General features: G+C 33.9%; 1 protein-coding gene across 1 annotated transcript in view; it reads left to right on the top strand.

Moving 5' to 3' along the window:
• Window positions 1-15,448, top strand: part of LOC115876239 (fringe glycosyltransferase) — a gene marked incomplete at its 3' end in the record, with an annotated part of 299,652 nt that extends 284,204 nt beyond the window's left edge. Inside the window, exons 7-8 of the mRNA XM_030891943.1 lie at window positions 12,724-12,794; window positions 15,354-15,448. Of these exons, the coding sequence (XP_030747803.1) occupies window positions 12,724-12,794; window positions 15,354-15,448 (166 nt within the window). The remainder of the gene's footprint in view (window positions 1-12,723; window positions 12,795-15,353) is intronic.
• Between the last annotated feature and the right edge of the window lie 7,095 nt (window positions 15,449-22,543).

Consider the following 22,543-nt stretch of genomic DNA (forward strand, 5'->3'; position numbering starts at 1 on the left):
ACATTTTTTTCCTTGTAGGCACCCAATAGCGAATTATACTGGAATTTTTTTGACGTTTATAATGACAGAATATCTTTTTGAGAGTCTGGTTTTTATTTGTTTACATGATAATTTTGATACATTTCAATTACAAAGCTGAGATGTTTTCTATATTCTTTGGACACCTCCTTTCTTCTTAATGGCGAACCTGTTGGACTTGAATTAAATGTCTATGTCTAATGAAATATATATAATATTTAGACACTATTTTATTCACCTTTTTCCATTTAATGCTTTGAATTTTGAGTAGTTTAGATGCAAATATTCGTGAACAATTCGAAATAAATTTTCTTTCTTCAAGGAGGAGCCACAATCCGCTATTAATGCGGGTAAATAAGTCATCGCACGATGATTGATCATTATATCAGACAATTTCAGGCATATTTTGCATGTAGTATGATTTTCAATCCGATTCATTTTTAAAACAAAGAATTTTGTTGTTTTTTCAAGCTGCACAATATTCTTTATTACAACAAAACACGAGTTTTTCTGGTAATTTGAACTATCAAAATACGATGATCACAGCCTTTTATGATTGACGCTTGCTGACGCTGCGTGCTGGTTATGAATTCCATACCAATAAAGCGTTTATGAAAAGTTAATAAAAATGCAAAAAAGCAATTTTCTACCAGTTGTAGTTACTCGAAACTTATGTAAAATTAAAGAATATATTGCGTTATGTCTTGAGATGGTATTTTCGTGTAAGTACAACGAGTAGAAGTCAACAATTTAAAGGTCTAAATTGCTGCCAAAACTGTGACGCGCTGTAAATCTGTTCATGCAGCGTTCCGAAAAACCGTTTCAATTATGATTTTCTACCACTTGTAGTAAGCCCAAGTAACTATAAAATGAAAGAATATAATATTTTAGGTCCTAAAATGGCACTTTTGAGCTACTACAATCAGTAGAAACCAACAGTTTATAGGCTAAGAATCCATTGCTGACAAGACAAACTGAATCTGTTCATGTATGTATCTATAGAACTAATAAAATTTTTATTTTCTACCACTTGTAGTAGCCCAGAGTAAATAAAAAATGAAAGAATGTAATATGTTTCATTAAAAAACTGCATTATCGTGTAACACGACAAGTAAAAATCAATAATATCTCATAGGGCCGGCTGAGAAACCATTACCTAAACTGCAAAGCACATTAAATTTGTTAAAATAATATTATATTTGTGTGTCACTTAGTTGCCATAGTTTGCCAAACTAAATAATCAAGTCGACCAAACATCGAAAAATACATTTTAATTATTTGCTTTTCAAACACAATTTGGTGTGGAATTTTCTTACCGAATACCACACGTCAAATTAAATCCGGAAATGTTTTCACCTCTAGTGGCATTACTAGTGAAAATTTAAAAAAAAATCATTTTTTGCTTAAATTTTGAATACTGGATCTTTTCAAGCAATCCAACTCGACTTTGATGAAACAATTGATACCTTACAAACAGGTATCTTTTATTAAATACACATATATAATATGTATATTTATAATGGCAGCATCCAGTGAATTTGGTCCAAGTACGACACTTTTACCGTGTCAACCCGGTTGAAGGAATAAACATTTCGGAGACTCTTCAAACAATTATTTTTTTCATATATTTGTTCAAATATCTTAAATACTTTAACCTGATATATATTTTACTTTTAATTGAAAATGATATCACGTACATAGGTATTGCTTTTATTTCTGTTGGTGTCGAATACGTACGTTATTTTACATCCATTCTATTTTCTTCTCTCCGAACAACAACTAAGCAATTTTCGCAATCAACTTATTTCAACCTCTCGCCTGGCCGCTGTTGTTCTTTACACTCGCTGGCTGTTTGTAATTTCTCGAAATTAAAAACTCCGATCACGATAATTCTATCCCATTATCAGTGTTCGTTTTTCTTGTTTTTAACTCAATTTTGCCAGATACGGTAAGTTCCTGATCGAAAAGCCACACCTTTTCAATGCTCCACCGACTTCAATTTGTATTTTTGTCGACTAGTAATACCGGTAAGGTCAAATGTTATCTCTCGGATAGTTTTCCAGTTTGCATTTAATAAATGTGCGGTATTAACTGAGAACATATGGAATATTTAATGGTATATTGGAAATGAATGGGTTTTAGATAATTCGATATCGGAATTTAAATACAATACTACGGCTGTAAATAATTTGCCATTAACTACAAGTTGCCATTTAGATTTGTGTTTTATTGTGATAGAAATGGAATTGACTTTATTTAATAACGTTGGAAAACATATAAAATTAACATAAAAGGCAAGCATAAAGAAATAAATGAGAATCTAACTAAAGAAGAAAACATTCTTCCAATCTGTACTACCAGTCATGACCTATGCGTGCGAAACCTGGACACTTCAAACGGATATTATAAGGAAACTTCAGGTAGCACAACGCTCAATGGAACGAAATATGCTGGAAATAACCAGGAGAGACCATAAAAGAATAGAGTGGATACGACAAAAGACCCAGGTAAAAGATGTCATCCACAGAATCAAATCCCTCAAGTGGCAATGGGTATGACACCTGGCAAGAAGGACTGACATCAGATGGACCACAAAAATTACAGCATTGTACACACGAGGAATTAAAAGACCTAGAGGAAGACCAAACCTGAGATGGGACTATGATATTAGGAAATTAGCAGAGATAACTTGGGCCCGCATAGCCTATAATAGACAAGAATGGCCCAACTACAAAGAAGAGAGTATCTAATTATGTGAGGGAGGCTACACCATAATTGGAAATGATTGAATAAGCTGGGAATGATGATGATGATAGTTTTTAAACTGAACACATATTTTCAAGGGTAACATTTTTATTTTTGTGTCTCGTCATGTGTCTAGACAAGATAATACTCTATTAGAAATTATCTATTCGTGAATTAAATTCATATAACAACAGTTGTTGTCATATTATTATTTCGCTCAACACAAAACGTGGAACAAAATTCTCCGATATTAATCGAGGTTCTTCATTGCGATTTTCTTGTGATATACGATTTGATTGTACGTTCGATTCTGACAAATGTCTGCAGATTTACGATCACCATCTAGCACACACTGATTTAACGACCATCCAAGTTAACAAAACACCACTTACGCCTCCTTTTATGTCTTCCTCTTGACCTATTTTGTTGAAATGGCCGTTCTATTTAGATTTTACGCGATCTATCGGGAATCAATGCGATGTTTAGCTTTATTTGTGTCGTATTTTTCATTTCTTTCATATTTTATTTTATACAATAAAGCTTTCTTTGAACCGATTTTATGTAATCCATAATACATCCAAGGCTATGGAAAATAAAGTTTGTTTTGGTAGTATATTCTGCGTATGTATCTTATATACTGAATGTTTTAAAATTATATTACTCACGATTAGTGTTGCACAAGAGTCTTGAAAAAGTCTTGTAAGACCAATACTCTGGCAAGAAATTCAAGACAAGACTTTTAAATTTCTTGTCTTGAATTTCAAGACAAGACAAGACTTTAATATGCAAGAAATTTCAAGAGTCTTGCAAGATTTCTTGAAAATTAGAAATGATACATTTTTTTAAGTGATAATTAGGTCTTTGCGCAAGTTATGCCGTGTTTATACAACATTTACATCGTTGTAATCACAATCATAGTCATAATCATAAAAGTTAAACTATCCACTTCTCATAAACCTGTTGACATCTACCATGAACTTAGCCTTTAATTATGTTACCCAACTAAACTGATATAAAAATTATGATTTTGAAAATGTTCTATAAACGCACATTAAAATTGCGTTGTGATTATGACGATGATTAAGACTGTGATTATGATTACGACTTATCCAAATATCCCTATCATTGACCAGTGTTCATTTGTTTTTCTATCATAGCCAGTGTTTTAGAGTTGAGAATGAAATAAAATAAAGTCGAGGCAACAAACCGTACTTATATTGGGTAATTGGTATTTTACACAAAAATATATTGGTATAATGGTATTATAAAAACAACGAACGGTAGTTGAAACTAATGGTGGGTTTGTGGAGCTCGCTATTTGCGCTATTTGGTACTACTTTTCATGCACGAAATTGCTCCGCGAACAAAAAGTAGTATCAAATGGCGCAAATAGTACACTCTAGCATGAGCTTTCCGTACACCCTGTGTCCAAACTTTTCCAACCAATTTTCCATAATAAAACAATAAAATAAATACCATAAAAGTAACAAACGGATAACCAAAATCGAACATAATAAACTAACAAGAATTAACAACTAGAACGCACAAGGTTAGGTACGAAATAATAACCCAAACCCCATAAATCAAACTTAACCTTACTTATTCACTTGTGTCTAGCCCTAGCAGGCAACTGTTAAGCCCGACCAATCACGTTAGAGTTTTTGACAAACACAAATGAATTAACACACTCCAAATAACCACGCTAACCAACCTGATTGGTCAAGCTTAATAGTTGACTGCTAGAACTAGACACTTCTACTTATTCTTATTCAGCTTTTATTTGGTAATGGCTCCTGTTTCGTCAAACAGGCGAGTTGACGTAGTTCGTTTGCGGTCCGTTAAGATTTTTTTTTGCTAAAATTAGCATCGTTGTTGTTCACTTTTCCGTATTACATTTTGTATACGACGCTTTCTATGAAATAAAATATAGAAATATTATTACCTTTTTGTTAGAATGTAATATTTTTCAAGATAAGAAATTTCAAAAGTCTGTCTCTTTGCAAGACAAGACAAGACTTTGCCATTCAAGAAATCTGCAAGACAAGACTTTGAACTTGTCTTGAATTTCAAGACAAGACAAGAAATTGATTTTCAAGATAAGAATTCTTGTCTTGTGCAGCACTACTCACGATGGATAAGTAGCGCACGACACTTGTAGCTGTGAGTGTAGATTTCCATGGGAGTGCATAATGTGAATCTGCAACACAAATTCTAGTACTATAGATAATGTGAGAGTGATGTAAAGGAGTTTATGAATTTGACTGTTGCTGTGATGACAACTTTGCTGTCCAGCAATTAATGCTTATATAGTACTAAATGTTTTGTTTAACATGGCTAATAAGCTGTTTTACTGCACGGGTAGTTCATGTGCCCTTGTCAACTTTATAAAAAAAAACGGCGTTCAGTTGGCTTAGAAATGAACCTCGATGCCATTGCCCATGTATACTCACATCTTAATACAATTTTAATAGTGACGTAAATCAATAGAAAAGATAAGTAGATTGCCATATTATAATTCTCAATTCATTGTTGTATGTTGAAATATTTTATTATCATTTATATAATTCATGCATGAAAAGACAAATTTCCATATGTCTGCATAAACAATACTATTGTACTTTTGTAGACCACCCGTATGAACAAATACTTCCTGTGTCTTATTTATTGTTAAATACAACGTGGAATGTTTCTGTGTGAACCAGTAATTACACATACACTACCTTTTCCCACAATTCGAGTTTTTTCTTTCGGCTTTTGAGTCGGTTAACCTCAATATTAAATTTCGTTTTGCGACCGCAAACGATTTTATCGTTTTAAGATGGAAAATATTGAATCTGGACGGTCGGTGGTCGACAGGCGTTAAATTGTTTTAATCGAACCGATTTCCTCAGTTAGGTACGTGACCGAATTTGTAAGAAGTGAGATGAAGTCGGGGTTTGGGCTGTGAATCGGATTCAAGCTGCGTTCGATTTACACCTTAATGGATATTCCAGAGAAAAGTACCTTGCTTTCGAGAGAAATGTACCTACTTGAATTAGTTTCGAACAAAACAAGGTTTAGGCTTTCGCTGAATGACAGAATTTATGTTATGAAATATTATTTACTATTTGTATTGTTTCCGTTGCAAGCAAAATCAATTACGTAAAGTGAGGTAGTGGTTACCTTAGGAAATTGGTTCTTACGAATTCATATGAACAGTGCGGTTACACTGGATACATTCCATGCTCCTGGATGGAAGAAGTCGGATTAAAAATTGACTCTCATTAGTCAGAGTATGACGTGCCTAGCTGAGGCTCGTAGTAAGGTCCAGCTAGAATTTCCGATAAAGGGCAAGATCATTAAACTAAACAAGACCTTGAAATACCTGGGAGTAAGGTTTGGATCTAATGGTAGTTTCATCGAACATATTCCTACAATAATAGCTAAGGCAGAAAGGCAGAGTGTATATTGCTGCCAAAACTAATGACAAATTGTTCGATCCTAGGTCAAACAAAGCGACGGATGCTAACCGCGGTCCAGACGTCAACTATTTTCTACGACGCAGAGTGTTGGAGAAAAACTATCAGCGTAAGGAAATGCAGAGAAAAGTTAACGGTGGTTCAAAGACGATTGGCTATAAGAGTGTGCCGCACAATAATCTTCAGACGCTGCAGAAATTATATCTAACAAATATAATACAACTCCGCCTTCGCGATCACTGGGTGGACTGAGAAGCTCAGTGGTCGTGTTGCCGGTCCTAACCCCGGAAAAGTAGGAAGGTTGTCGGACTAGGTTAGCTCCCTACGCGACGTAAAAAAGAACCACGGCTCACAGAACCGACACTCTGCCTCGGAAAACGACCATATCAGCAGAATGTACAACAGAAGGATAGTGAGAGTTGCACGCGACAAATCACCGCTAGGTCGCAGAAGCTTAGGACGTCCACGAAAACAATGGAGCGACAACTTGTCAGTTTAACGGGTAGAGACGACGAAACCAAACAGGCGATTCGCCTAGTATGAAGAAGGAAGAAGAAGAAGAAATATAATACTTACCAACCTAGTTCCAGTTATACTGCAGTCGATGGAAAAATGGGAGGCTGTACAAACCTACATGAAGGCAGTCAAAGCTATAAAAAAGGAAGCCAACACAGGATATAATCTAACAATATAATCATATTAATACTTACCATGGTAGATTAAAATTTTGACTTTTCACGACGCTATGGGCCTCTGAATAACCGTCTCGGAGGGCTAAAGGACATCTACCCAGTACACACTTATCAAGTATTACAACTGCTTTCCTGAAGTAATACCGAAAGGAGGTTCCGGACGGAGATATCTTAAGCAGAACGTGGAGGTTTTTAGTCGGTAAAGCATACCATCAGCCACCCCGACCGACTGTCCCGTCGTTTACCTGTTACCATTAGTATTAGAAGTTCATACTGGCCACAGAAACAGTCACTAGATTATATATTATTGAAACATCATGGCTAAAATATCCCTTAAGCAGGACTCAGACGACTCGTGATGAAAATAATTATTACAAATTGTAGCGCTACTATTTTTTTGACACAATTTACTGTTAATAGGCACTAATGTAAACTGAGTTGGGGAAAGAATAATAACTTATCTAATACAACAATTGTGTATCATACGTGTACAAAATAAAAATCTAAATACAATGGTGTAGTTTTTTCTTTTTATATTTTTTTTTCAGTGTAGGTCACCGTCTTCTGCTATTTCCTCCTTTTGTGTTCTTTAATAAAAGTTTTGCTTCCTCTTGACTTTTTAAAAAGAAATTCTATTAAAAAATATATTTGTCTTGTAGTCACATCTTTGCCAGTAAAATAAATTTCATTATTAACGTTTTCTGTTCAAAACATCAGCAGAGTAATTAATTTGATGCCAATAAATCCTCCCATTTTAACTATTTCATGACGGGTTGGACTCACAATATCCATTTCGAATGCCTTAACCTTTAAAATTGGCGCGAAATTCCTAGTTTAACAAATAGAGCGGGACGTGAATTAGATCGGGGCCGGCGATAATAAATTAGTAGATAAATTACAGAGATCGGCAAGAAGACACGACCGACCCGAATGACCGCGGCTATGCCCGATGGCTACGAAGCTCGAATCTGCCGACAGGTTGGCACGTGGTTAGATAGAAATAGGAGGAAATAAAGGTGATCGTATACGATAGCAATGTGCCTGTTTTTCTTGTTTATAAATGCGCGATATCAATGATATTTAAAGAAGAATGAAGTTTAGATGATGTTTTGATCTAATTATATTTGCTGGTATTTTCTTAGCCTCCAACCATGATGTGTTTGCCTTCGCTATCTCTTCCATAACTAAAGGAAAGTGATAAGCAAAGAATAAACGCCTTGGAGATGTATTTCTTTTCGAAGAACTAAAAATTGAGACACGTCTGGTTACCAAATTGTATCAGTCAATCCTCCGATATTTTGTGCATATAGCCAGGAGTGGCACCTCAGTTGAGAGACTGATGGAAGAGGGGAAGGTAGAGGGAAGACAATCACGTGAAAGATCACCTAAGAGGTGGGTAGACTAAGTCAAAACCCTAGTGGGCCACAACCTCCCCGAAGCCTCACATATGGCGCCGTGTCAACTTGGTCTGAGGAAGTGAGGGGAATCAACACATGATGTCACCATACTCTCTCTCACGTAGGGTGAAGGACTGAAGAGAGAGAGAGAGGGTGGGGGAGAGAGAGAGAGAGATCTCTTCCATACGATTGTGCACCATATCTGTTTTAGGCGTCTTCTTTTTAGATGTCTTGGTAGGCTCCAGCATTAGCGTAACTAGCAATTCATCCTAGGGAGGCCTCGGGTTGAACCCAGGGGAGCCTATGTCTTTTGTTCTTTAAAAAATGAAGAATAATATTAAAAAACACATTTTTTGAATAAAACGTTTACATGAATTTCTCTATCACTAAATTTCATAGACTTGGTTATCAAACCGTGTTCCTGTAGATTACTTAAATAACAATTAATTTAAAACAAATTTGCTAAATAAATAAAAATTAACACATTTTTTGAACACATCAAAATAATTTTAACTAAAAACTAGAAAACGTTACATCACAAGCAAATAAAAATTAATACGTAGCCAAGAGTCATAATTCAAGATTTTTCTTGGGGAAGGGGGGGGGGGTGCCGGCACCCCCGGGCTCCACTGTAGTTAGGTTGTGGGTGTTTCTTAGTGCATATCCATCCCCACTTCCGTATGAGCACTTCTTTGCTTATCTCACTATGGTTAATTAGCTGCAGCCAATCTTCATTTCGAATCGTGTTAGGTCAAAATATGCAGAGAATCCGTCGCAGACATCTATTTACAAATGTTTGTAGTTGTTAGGGTTATGGTAATATGTTAGGGTTATGATCAGTTTCCATGCATATAAGAAAAACGATTTTATATTACTGTTAATGATTCTCACCTTATATAGTGCCAAATATATGGATATCGTCTTAAATGAGAACGAAATGATGCAGACTAATGCGTAAAAAGAACTGTTGCGTTTAGATTTACCCCTTAGATTGGTCGCCATTCCTCTGAATACACTGAAAATCAAAAGCATACCTTTGATAGGACACGTTTAGGGACATACGTGAAGGCCCAAATGACGTAAAAATTTGTCAAATGGTTGGTGAAGATTCTCCAGACAATTAAATACTACGTTATAATAATCGTGGAGATATCTGAACTAGCAAACATGGCAAAATTTAACTAGAATAAGAACTATCGCCATCTGTGAAAACAAAGAAAATTAGATGAAACCAACTAGGTTATCAAGGCGCTCGTTGGTGACGTCTGTGACTGAGATGAATGACATGCCACATCTGACGAACTGCACCATTACCAACTGCCTATATTATTCTTAAGGATTCCGTGGGTATTTTTCTACAATCTTGACTTGAGCACAGAAACGAAACTTGCTAGATTACCGAGCAATAATAATCCCCACCGTGTTATATGGAAGCGAAACGCCGACACATGAATACATTAAACAAGTTGCAACAGAGACACCTTAGACAAGTCCTAAGAATCAAATGGTTCCTTCATGTCTCAAACGTATCACTTCTTGAAAAACTAGCTGCGAGTGCGTTGAAGTCATGGTTACTAAATCGCACTTAAGATGGGCTGAGTGCTCGCAGGATGTAAGAAAACCTTCTACCAAAATCTCTTCTTTACGGTGAGCTTGTAGACGGTAAGATGAAACCGGGTGGACAACTCAAAAGGTACAGTAAAGCAATGAGATTTTTGAGCGCCCGGAGTGTGGAAGAGAGATAACATCACGTATCGTCGGCTTTTCAGTCACAGAAAAGCCCATGAAAGAAAACGCCTTGCGTAACCATCTTCTGATGCGTGACGAATATTCTTTAGCGAGTAGTGGCAGTAGTAATATTTCAAACTAATTCAAAACATGTTTCCTTCACACGCTACCGATCTTAAATACTACAGAACCTGTATCTAGATTTTTGAACGCCATTTCTAGATCAATCTCGAAATTCTAGAACATAGGGTGTTTCCAGCGCTACCACTCAACAACATTAATCATCATCGACACCTCTCTCACAGAAATATGTCGTTATCGTTCAGTTACAGATATCTCTCCTTTACCACGGTCTATTGCTTCTGATTTCATCGAAAAATGTTGCTGATCTTGACATATGCAATGTTTGAGTAGAATCTCATTGGTATTGCTAAATATTGGAAACCAAAACAACACCACTACCAATATTATTCGTCAAACTAAAGCAATTATTATATTGATCAAGTATTCCAAACATTCTATCTGATAAATGTTCGTAAGTACATCAAAGTATAAACTCCGTTTTAATCAAACTACCTACCGGATTGCAAAACGTATTTGAAAACTCTTTAAACTTTTTAACTATTTTCTGCATCGGATTCTTTAACGAACAAGTTTAATCAGAATAAAATTCTGCGCATCGAATCGATTGATATATAGCCAACTTTAAAACCCCGTTTTGTATGCAAACCGCAAATATGAATCGACCGTTTTAGGAGATACTATTTCTCGAGAAAAAAGAAGTTATTGGAATCGAGATGGAGGAAAAGCTTGTTTTTTATGTCGTTATTGGCACGAGATTATTTGTCGAATAATTTAGTCAGCAAATATTGGTAGAAAGAATTCATATTATACGTTCCAATATACATATATTTTTTAAAAGTATTATTTTTTTATTATTTAATAGATATATCCCATGATACAAAGAATACAAGGTATGATATTGCGCAGGTTGGTCACTACGTCACAGGTGATAAACGGCACCATTGCATTGATCGGCAAGCTCCCCGCACCAATTTCAAATTGTCAAACAGATGACAAATAAAAATGTGAAAATAATTTTTCAAATGTCAAGCTCGATGATTTGACATAACTTTTGGGGATATGTCCTAATTCTGCCCTATTTTAGGTCTTTTTTTAGGCAATTATTGGGCAATTGAACAATATTGATATTTTTTTGTATGGCGTATGACGTCACAGGTGGTATGCGCAAATTTAACGAAATTGGAACCACTATCGATCATACCTTGTTTTCTTTATACCATGGATATATCCTAAAATGCTTAGTTTCGGAGATACAGGTTGTAATAGAAGATTCATTTTTAATTCGATTTTTTTCAAATCATTTCTGAAGTAACGTCAATATTGGGATGATAATTGGTGTCTGGGAGTTTTTTGACATGAGAAATTTGATTTTTTTGATGTCGATATGACTCCTACTTGTAGCGGGCGCCATATACATATTTTTAATAGGTGTGAAGAGTAATAACTTTTTGTCCGTACCTGTATAAAACTACTGAGTAAAAAATATACATTTACGACGTTCTTTACGTAAAAAGGGTCTCTTGGCAAAAATCGCTACGAGTAATAATTGTTCTCGAGATATATGGAATGAAAATTGTCGATACTTGTCGTCATTGACATAAATTAAACATGTTGGCTAAATAATTATTAGAATGAAATCATAAATTTGAAATGTTGCCAAAAGTTCAACAGAAACATCATCACTTTCATGTTTTATCATCATTTTTTCGAAGAAAAATTTATAATTGATTTAAAAAAATAAAAAGTTCCCAAATCTACCATTTCAGTCAAACAACTATCTATTCGACATGATTATTTTTGTCAATAACGAAAGAAAATGACTATTTTCATTCTAAATATCTGGAGAATGGTTGCTCGTAGTGATTTTTACTAAGAGACATTTTCTACGTAAAGAATCACAGAAATATATATTTTTTCACCTAGTAGTTTTAATCAGGTAAGGACGAAAAGTTATTATTCTTCAAAACAGTTAAAAAAATATAGGTGGCGCCACAAATAGGAGTCATATTGACATCAAAATAAAATTTCTCATGTGAAAAAACTCCCATACCCATATACCATATTCGGAAATTATTTGAAAAAATCGAAATATAAATGAAACTTCTACACCTTGTATCTCCGAAACTAAGCATTTTTGGACCTTACTTTTTTACTTATTTTTATCTGTAGAATATGCTGCCGAGGTTTCCGGAATACAGTTCGGACCACCCTGTATATTAATCAAATTTCATGTTGGTTATGTCATATTAATTTGGTTGAAAACCATTTTTTGACGTATATAAAATCTTTAGATTTTTGGTTGTAATTATTGGTTTTAAGTACTTACAACAGAAACGTTTTCTCTGTACTTAACCAAAACTTTTTCAGCAAACCTTTAACATTTTTTTGTTATCGTTATACGATCTTGTAATAATTATAGGTAGTTTAAAAAGTATTTTAAAATATAATTGGTTATAAAAATTGAAATGTTTAATAATTTTTAACATCCTTCTAATATCCACGCTAGAAAAGGCATATTAATTTTAAGCCCTCTGTTTTGTTAAGTACAAGATTCTGCTCTTGTTTTGCAGTTTATTTTAAAAAGTTTTTTTTTTATTTCAGTGATGGAAAATTTATCAGTATTGGAGAAAGAATTCGTTTGCCAGACGATGTTACAATGGGTTATATTATTGGTGAGTATATCAATTAATTAGCTGAACTATATTAAACTTAAAATTCCACATCTTTGTAATATATTTTTTAATTTTGTTTGTATTTTAAGATTTGACGAAGTGTTATATATAACAGCCACTATATCTAAATTGGCACTGAAACAGAAAACTTTAAAATTTAAGTTTTCTGGTACTGGAGTTTTATAATCCACACTTAATATAGACCAAAAATAAATATACCTGTTGATTTTCTAAAGTTTTCTGATTCAGCTTGCGAAATATCTAGAACTTTTTTTTTTGCAATAAAGTTTAATTTAGTGAATTATTATTTAGTAATAAATAGTAGTAAATACATTATGACGGTCTGTATTATTTTAGTTAATTAACAGCTCTATCGCGCGCGATATTTATTTTTGCGTGTTTTGTTATTATTTGGTTTTACATGTTTTAACACTAAACGCATTAATGGATTTTTTCAAACCGCATTATTTTCTTTTTTCAAATAGCAGTAATGTTTAAATAATGGGTTCGCATTTATTCAGTCAATTTATTTACAACGATTTTTTATGTAGATATTACACTGTGTGGTATACCTTTTAAATGCGGCAAACTTGTAAAACTTAGTCATGGAATTTGAAAGGTATTAATAATTTCAAAATGTTTTGAATTGTAACGAAATTTTAAAGTATATATTTATTTTCGAGAAAATTTAGTCCAAACACAAGGAATATTTTGTTAAAGTTTGAACATCAAAATCTTAAAAATAAAGAAGTTATCTAAAAATGTTCTACAATACGGATATAGTATAATTCCTTTTCTTTAATTTCCTTCATTTGTGTAAATATACCTAGCTAGTTTTACATAAAACGTTAAATGCCGAACGCTTATTTTGCTACTTCTCCAGACTAGTGAAATGGACTCTTAAAGCGCTATCAATCCCTGAATTGGTATAAGGCTATTAACGCGAAGAAATCATTTTTTATAAACAACTATTCTATTAGAAGCATACACCATTATCTCAGAGAAAACATAAAAAAGCAGAAGTGTTAGGGACCAAGAATATGTTGTCATACCTTCATTATGTTAATTTTAACCAGTTGCGACAGCAGAAGCAATGTTCTCACTTTCTCTCTTCCACTCCTCCCATCTGAAGAAAAATTAAACAGTCGAGTCATGCCGGTAAATTGAGGAAACGTCAATTATTGGATTAAAGACCGCAATTGGTCTCAGAATTGACTTGATAATCGCGCGCCTGTTCACGAGCCAGGTCCTGTTATTTCGCACGCCCACGCCACCTATGTCTTTTGGCTGGCCACTGATGCTGGACAATTTTGTCCGATCGAATTTAAACGGTGACGTAATTAACATTTGTCGGCGGTAATTAAATGATATAATTGAAGATTATCCAATTATACAGGAACGTGACTTTTACGTAGTTATAGGTCAGTGGTCTGAATTTTACCAACTGAATCATATAAGTGATTAAGAAATAAGGTAAAACTGTAAAATCAATTTCAGTACGCATTAGTACCGTATGATCGATCGAGAAAAAAAACGGCGTCAGCGATGGCTATTAAATGAAGATCGCTGTCATATCATATGTAAAAGTATATGGGAAATGTCATCGATCGTTATTTCCAAGCCAACTGGGCGCCGTTTTTTTCGATCATACGGTAGTATACCTGTCACAAAAGATGGTATATCGATAAACTCATGATGGGCACCATAACTGTAGCTGTTTGCCCTAACCTCCCATTTGCTGTGGGGCTTGATAGTGGATGAACTACTAGACGAATTAAATCTAGCGGCTCTTAAAAAACGTGATAGCCGTTAATCAGAAAGTGAAGTCTGAAAACCTTGTTAATTGAAATCTGAAAAGAATCCAACAAGATGGAGAAGAAATATTACCATCACAGGATGTAAATACCTGGGAATAATCCTTGACAGTAAACTTCTATGGAACAGACATATTAAGAACATTACTAGCTATCATGATATGCAGAAGACTGACGGGAAATAAATGGGACTGCGCCCCCAACATTTTGCGCTGGATGTATACCACAATAGTAAGACCCATTATTACTTATGGAGCAGTTGCTTGGTACACAAAACTAAAGTAACGTACGGCAAGGCTAGACCTGTGCAAAGTCTAGAGACAGGCATGAGAACCTACCCAACAGCAACAATGGAGGTAATTCTAGACCTTACACCACCGCAAATTATCATCGATAGATATGCGACAATGATTAAAATGGTAACTGACAATTCTCCCGGATCAATACCGGGAGAATTGTCAGGTTGTGAACACCCTCAAAAAGAAACCACTCAAAATACCACCAAGAATAAACAACTCTAAGAAACACCTCAATATAGTGTTGAGTAATAAAAATAATTGGAAGAGAGAAACAATAGCCATATTATCTGATAGTCAAGCAGCGTTATAAGCGATCAACTCAGTGTCACAAAATTTGAAGTTTGAAGTGAATTGGAAGCTAGTAACCGATAGAGTTTTTATAATTGATCTATAGTATTGTTTGTTCAAACTGTTTTTTATATATTACTTTCTTTTTTATGTTTCAGAACATTTATTGAAGAAGCAACTTACAGTCGTGGATCTATTTCATTCTCACCTAGAACCAATGAAGTTCATTAGACGTGATCTTATTCAAGACCAGGTAAAGTTACAATAAATATTAATAAATAACTAGTATTAAAAAATCTCCACATACATTTAGAGTATGTAATGCAACTCGACAGAAGTGACAGCGCTTCTAGGTGAAGCGGAGCGTCCGTCATGTTTTTTCAAGATAGCCGTCGGACGGAGCATACGCGACCATGTGAAATTGTTCATATAAACTTATGTTACTTGCTCGAAGGCACGGACGCTCCGTCGCGGACGGTCCGCTCCATCTGAGAGCACTGTGAGTTTCTATATTTTAATCAGAATTATAAATGTTGTTTTAAGGATAAACAATATTGTCATCTATATTTGACTAATCATATAAGAGAAAATGTAAAACTTTGTAATGAACTATTATTTTACATAAATTATTTATGTGTACTATGTACTATATCTCTATGCCCTAATATTTTATTGTAAGCTCAATAGATATCCAAAGCTGATGTATACTTTGTGCCAATCAGAAAAAGAAACGGCAGGACACATTCTGTGTGAGTGAAATAGCCTGGAAAATGTGCGGTTCTTTGTATTATATAGGCAATGATAAGCCATTGACAAAGAGCTGTAGAGGGTTCAGTCTCCAAGTAATTAGATTTTTTGAAAAGAATGAGACACAAATTGTAACCTAGAGATCAGAAGGGGACCGCAACAGATCTGTAAATGTCGCAATGAAACAGACTAATAGCCATTTCAAACATCTACACAGATACTAACTATCTCTAATCTAATACGTCTACACCCAGATAATAACGCTTATCATTTCTTGTCAATGTTTTAATTGAAACTGGTATAAATTAAAATGACCATTATAGCATTTTCTTTCTTAAAAAGTCTATTTGAAATTTTAAACCTTTTATTCTCATATAACAGGTACTGAAAATACTTGCTCCACCCAATTTTGGGACTTTCCGTTTACTGTTTTACTTAAGTGAAGCTAATTGAAAAATGCCATCACGATCAGAAAGCGCCTGCTACCTTTGTCTTTAACTGGGCGAGTTGTAACAGGAAACTATAAATTTGGAAAGCGCAGCAGGAGACGGCTGCGCACCTTCATAAATAAACGCGCTAATTAAATGACTATTCAGAAATTTGCGATCAAAGGGCGCAATGTGTTGAGAAATGCTGTCGGCGTACTTTTCTTTCTGTTTTCTAATTGGATGAAAAACAGAACTGGTTAAAGGACATCGGCATTCGAAGAAATCCAGTTGAGAATATTTAGTGCTGAAAATTAAATTAAAAATTAATATGTCCAGGGTCTATAAAGCGCTTAATTTGTTGTAACGCAGGGTCGCGTCGGATGGACTAAAATATAGGTACTCTTGATTCAAGAAAATATTTTTTTGAGTGTAGCTGTTGCAATACCAAGTCTCGATAATTTTAAAAATATCTGATTAGTTGACTGACAACTATCAAATATTACAACCATGCTCCACACTGATCCAACATTTATGAATGGTTCATAATCTGATCTTTTTGTTATGTAATAGCTTCAAATTAATAATCTCTATGGTAAAACAGCATGTACCCAACGGTTTTTTTTCTCTTATTAGTGTAAGCAGATTAATGCCGATTTAAAGTTGTCTCTTGATATTTTGTCGATTCCGGCCTTCTTGATAAGATAAACGCAATTTTATAAATTTGCCTTGATCCAAGTCTAATAGCAGGTTTTAAAAAAAATTAATATTATTAAGTTGCGGAAGTTTTAAATAAGTATTCATTGATTCCTCATCAAAAAATATGAAAAAAAGTTCCCATAAACATGGGTATGGAAATGCATAGTTTTAGAGTTACAGGATGTTAAAACTTTTTAAAATTGGGTTTTTTGTAATTATCTTAAATACCATTATTAGGTAAAATACAGGGTGCGTCTCAAAAGTGGATTACTCCTATAACTTTTTTATTTTTTCAGATAAAAAAACTAGATTTGGTATGTTAGTATATGACATAAATTAGGATGAATTAGAAATGACTACAACTTTGGATTTTTTACTTTATTCGATAGAAAATGACATTCTGAATAGAATGACATATCATAAGTCAACTTTTGACATTCTCGCTTAATAAGAAACCGTATTTTAAAATTCAGTCTAGAGTGCCATGGGTATGTTAAAAACACTAATTCTTAATCAAGGAGCCTTTGGAAAAATAGATTTGATCATCTAATGTTTTTAGTGTCTTGTCCTTGTCAATTAAAAAATACTCAAATTGTATTTTTAATCATATCGCAATTTTTTCAAATCGAACAAGGGTGGCTCATTAGCATATTTGGAAAAAGCATTTTACGAATAATTTGATACCACACACTTGGTATTTCGAGTCAAATTTTCGTTACGAACCGCAAGTTATAATTTCAAATAAACCATATGCGAAAATGTCAAAAGTTGACATATGATATGTCATTCTATTCAGTGTTATTTTCTATCGCATAAAGTAAAAAAATACCGAAGGTGCTATTTAAAAATTAAAAGTTGGAAGTGACCGAAAACAGGAAGTGACCGAAAACAATTTTATACGTCAATCAATCCTAATTTATGTCATATACTAACATACCAAATCTCGATTTTTTAACTGAAAAAATAAAAAAGTTATATGGGTGAGTCACTTTTGAAACGCACCCGGTATATAATTTGGTATATAATTTATTAATTTTATTTTAATTTTATTAATTGTGATTAATAACATTGCGTTTATCTCATCCAGGAGGCCGAATTCGACAAAATATCAAGAGATAACTTTTAATTAGCATTAAACGGCCTACACAATAATTTTGATATCAAAAGAAAACAGTCAGTGGCGCACATGTTTTTTTTTTTGAAAAATACTTCAGTGATAACCCATATTATGCACGTCCCTGATGAATTTATCGACACTTTTTAGCATTAAAATATTATGTAGCACTTATAGTATCTTTTTAAATTTCATTCGAATCACTAAGAGAAGAAAATTATAATAAATCGAAAGACTATTAAGAATTTACGGGAGGAATCTCCCCACGAGAGATGGCACATGTTTTTTGAATCACCCTGTACAATAAAACCCTACGTCTATTTTGCATATGACAAAGAAACAATCTATCAATACATGCCAACAATGCTAGGTGATTCTGGTGTATAAAAATATTTTTGGGTCCTTCTACCACAACATCAGTTTTACAACTTTTTAATTCGGTATTTGTATAAACCTGACAAAACTATTTAGTAAAATTTTGTCATGTTTATAGAAATACTTGGTTAAATTGTTCAACCAAGTTCGAAAATATCTTTACCTCAACATCTACAGTTATGTGTAAAGCAGTATAATATAAACATCGTCTGCGGATATATTATAGATAGACGTAGACGGAGTATGTGTGTTTGCTTATAGAATGTTTATGAAGGGAGTTAATCACCGCGACCTTGCAGATCTATTGTGTTCCCGTTTCTTGAGTTATAATGAGTTGTAACTCATCATACAATCCCAGGGCTTTGACAAAAGCCAGTATCTTAAAGAGACAGCTCCACAGAGACCAGCTCTCCATCTCCGATATCGGCCATACCAAAGTTTATGGTACGAATGGTTGTCGTCTCGGCGCACTCAGTGATGAGGTCTTCTGGGGCTGTTCCATTTTCCCCACAGATTCTGCATTCGCCGTTGTTTCTTCGTCTGCATTCGCCGTTAGCTTCAATCTACTGAGGTATTCGTTGAAGAGGCAGTGTCCTGTTAGAAACCCCGTGACAATCCGCAGATTGTTCTTACTTAAATGAAGGAAACTCTTTGATTTTTCTCGCTCGTAAATTCTGAGAAAATTTTTCGTGTGTCTTAAACCGTTGAAGGATTCCCATTCCAGGTTATGAATGGAGGCTTCCATGTTTTTGGATTGCTCTTTAAGTTGGCTTCCACTAGGAAAGGAGAACTGTTTTGGTCCAGTTGCTGGAGTGTTTGCTCCTTTTCTAGCTATATCGTTTGCTTTGTCATTGCCTTCTATCCCTTGGTTAGCGAGCACCCAGAGTAGGAGGACTTTATTTTCTTACGTGTGTGTGTTTACCCACACGTGAAATACAATAGCCTTGTTCTTTATGCCTTCGCCTTTAAAATAGTATGTATCATCAGTCACTCAGCAACTTAATTTCGCATTTTCACGTTGTTTTGCAAAAGAAACGAAAGGAAAAACAAAGAGGAATAATAATAAGTAAGCGAGCCCCAATAACCGACTCGATAGGAGTTCTGTTGCAACTGATGAGATCTGTCTTCTCGCAGTAAAATTACCTTTTTATCTCTATCTCTTTGAGCAAGATTTATTGTGCTTTCTTTTCCCTTTTTTTTCGCACCTACTAAGTGGACGCTTATTAAGTATCGAGCGAAATATGCACTGCGGTGGCCGTGTCCCATTGGCTAATTTATTGACGTTTCAAACAAAAGGATCGACGAAGGATCTGATGCTAAATCATTTTTACCGCCAAAATCCACGTTGAAAGTAGAAATTGCGAGAATGTCTGTGTTGTAGATTCTTTTCAGAACGATTATCGAAATTAATTATTATGATACTTTGGCAGTAAATGGCTTCAAAAATGTGGAAATTAACGCTACCTACCGGGTGCGTCTCAAAAGTGGCTCACCCCTTTAACTTTTTTATTTTTTCATATAACAAAACGAGATTTGGTATGTTAGTATATGACTTAAATTAGGATTGATTGACGTATTCAATTGTTTTTGATTACTTCCTGTTTCACCGACTACAACTACAACTTTTGATTTTTTAATGGCACCCTCAGCAAATTTTTTCGTGTGTCTCAGACCATTGGAGGATTCCCATTCCAGGTTACGAACGGAGTTTTCCATGTTCTTTAGTTGCGCTTATTATTCGGTATATTTTTACTTTATTCAATAGAAAATGACACTCTGAATAAGAATGACATATCATAGGTTATCTTTTGAATACGGTTTTATATTACCTCTAATTTTTTTGAAGTTTTTAAAAAGCATTCATAAAAAACTATATATCCTTCAAATCCTTCAATTTAATATCTGTTACTAAGAAGTTTCACATCAAATATGCGCACATAGTGCACACAATTTTTTTAGATCTCTCTCTCTCTGAGAGTCAGTTCCAGGATCCCGGGACTATAGGTCCTTATCCCGGGATTTCAAAACGGGATCCCGGTCCCGAAAATTGAAAACGTTACGGGCAGAAGCTGCCTAGGTGATGACGCTTGTACTCATTTCTTAGTTGATTCGTATTGTACAAGAAAGCATAAAAAATGTCCAAATATAATGCTATTTTTGTATAGAGTCAATTAAATATAAAGCTGCACTTACATTGATTAAAATTTTATAATTGCAAAATTCAAGGTTATTGATAAAATGTGTGTTAATAACATTTATCAATAACCTCTTTCTAAATAATAATAACATTAATATCAATATTTATGTGAATCAGCATCATTACTATATTTACAGATTTTTTACAGAACGTTTCGGTTTATCGTGGCTTTAATTTAAAATCGTGGCTTTAATTTAATTCTATTTAAATTTTAGAAAAAAGTGAAAATTGATGAAATTATTATTAAGCAATAGGTTCAGTGTTTTTAACGTTTAATTTATTATTGTGTCAATTCCTGCTGTGTAACTATTAATCAAATGGTTTTCCTGACAAACCACATTTATTGTATAAGGCATTGACATAAATTTCATACCAAATAAACTTTTAGTCACGTGATTAAGCTTTACCGGCACAGCGTTGCCCACTTATATATATTTTCTTTTAATCAAAATATTTTAGGAAACCAAAAAATAAATTAATTATAAATATATAAACAGTTATTATTTACTATCTATTTAACCTACCTAATCAACGAACCTTCTTAACAGCACTTAAGGGACAAGAAAGGCCATTACTACCGCTTTCCCGTTCAAAATATTCTAATAAAGTTGCGATAATCTTGAACACTTCGCACTAAAAGAGGTTCTAAAAAGTGTCAAATGATTTTTACTAGCAGACCTTGCAGTCAAACAGTGCTTGACTGCAAGGTCTGCTAGTAAACATTTTTAAGCTTAAAGTATCACAGCACTATTTATTTAAACCAAAACTCGTAATGATAAACGCAAAAAAATAGTTTTTTATGTGTAAAAAGTGTTTTTTTTTCTGCGTAAAAAAGGTTTTTTAACAGAAACAAATAGTTTTTGACTCGTAAAAAATAGTTTTTTACACGTAATTTTTTTTTGTGGTAAAGAAGTTTTTTTTACCAGAAACAATAAGTTTTTGACGCGTAAAAATTAGTTTTTACATGTAACAAATAGTTTTTTACACGTAAAAATACTTTTTTTGCGTAACAGAAGTATTTTACCAGAAACAATAAGTTTTTGACGCGTAAAAAAAAATTTTTTACGTGTAATAAATCGTTTTTTACACGTAAAAAATATTTTTTTGGGGTAAATAAGTTTTTTTACCAGAAACAATAAATTTTTGACGCGTAAAAATTATTTTTTACGTGTAACAAATAGTTTTTTACACGTAAAATAGATTTTTACACGTAACAAATAGTTTTATACGCGTAAAACGTAGTTTTTTACCAGTAACAAATAGTTTTATACGCCGTTAACACGTTTCGTTACGAGCTCGTGTGTCAGGGCCGTCTCAATAGCTTGTATGTCACAGCCTTGAATTTTTACTCCCAGCGCGCGTAAAGAGGTTTCACTCTAAAATGTTTTATAAATCATGTCCTAAAATTGCATTAGCAACTATATTTACTATTCTATTATATAATTATAATTATTTATTTTATATTTATTATATTATATTATAATTATAACAAGTAACCACAACATTACAACATAAAAAACTATACACATATAAACTTAAATTTGTAAAATAAATGGCAAATAATAAATTATTATTTTTACACATACCACTGGCACTAGCAGTAGATTGTGTTTGTCGCTGAATATATGCCACGGCCCGTCCACAATTCATTCCCAGCATCTTTTATCTTCGTCTCTTCAACGCTTACCGCGCCGATCTCGCCTATCTCTTTCTCACAGGATTGATTGTTGAACGGGCCGGGAATCCACGAGCTTGCGACGTTACTAATTGACATCTTGATAGAAACTGCAG

Source organism: Sitophilus oryzae, unplaced genomic scaffold, assembly GCF_002938485.1.
Source record: "Sitophilus oryzae breed Bouriz unplaced genomic scaffold, Soryzae_2.0 scaffold_1429_pilon_pilon, whole genome shotgun sequence".
NCBI classification, from domain to species: domain Eukaryota; kingdom Metazoa; phylum Arthropoda; class Insecta; order Coleoptera; family Curculionidae; genus Sitophilus; species Sitophilus oryzae.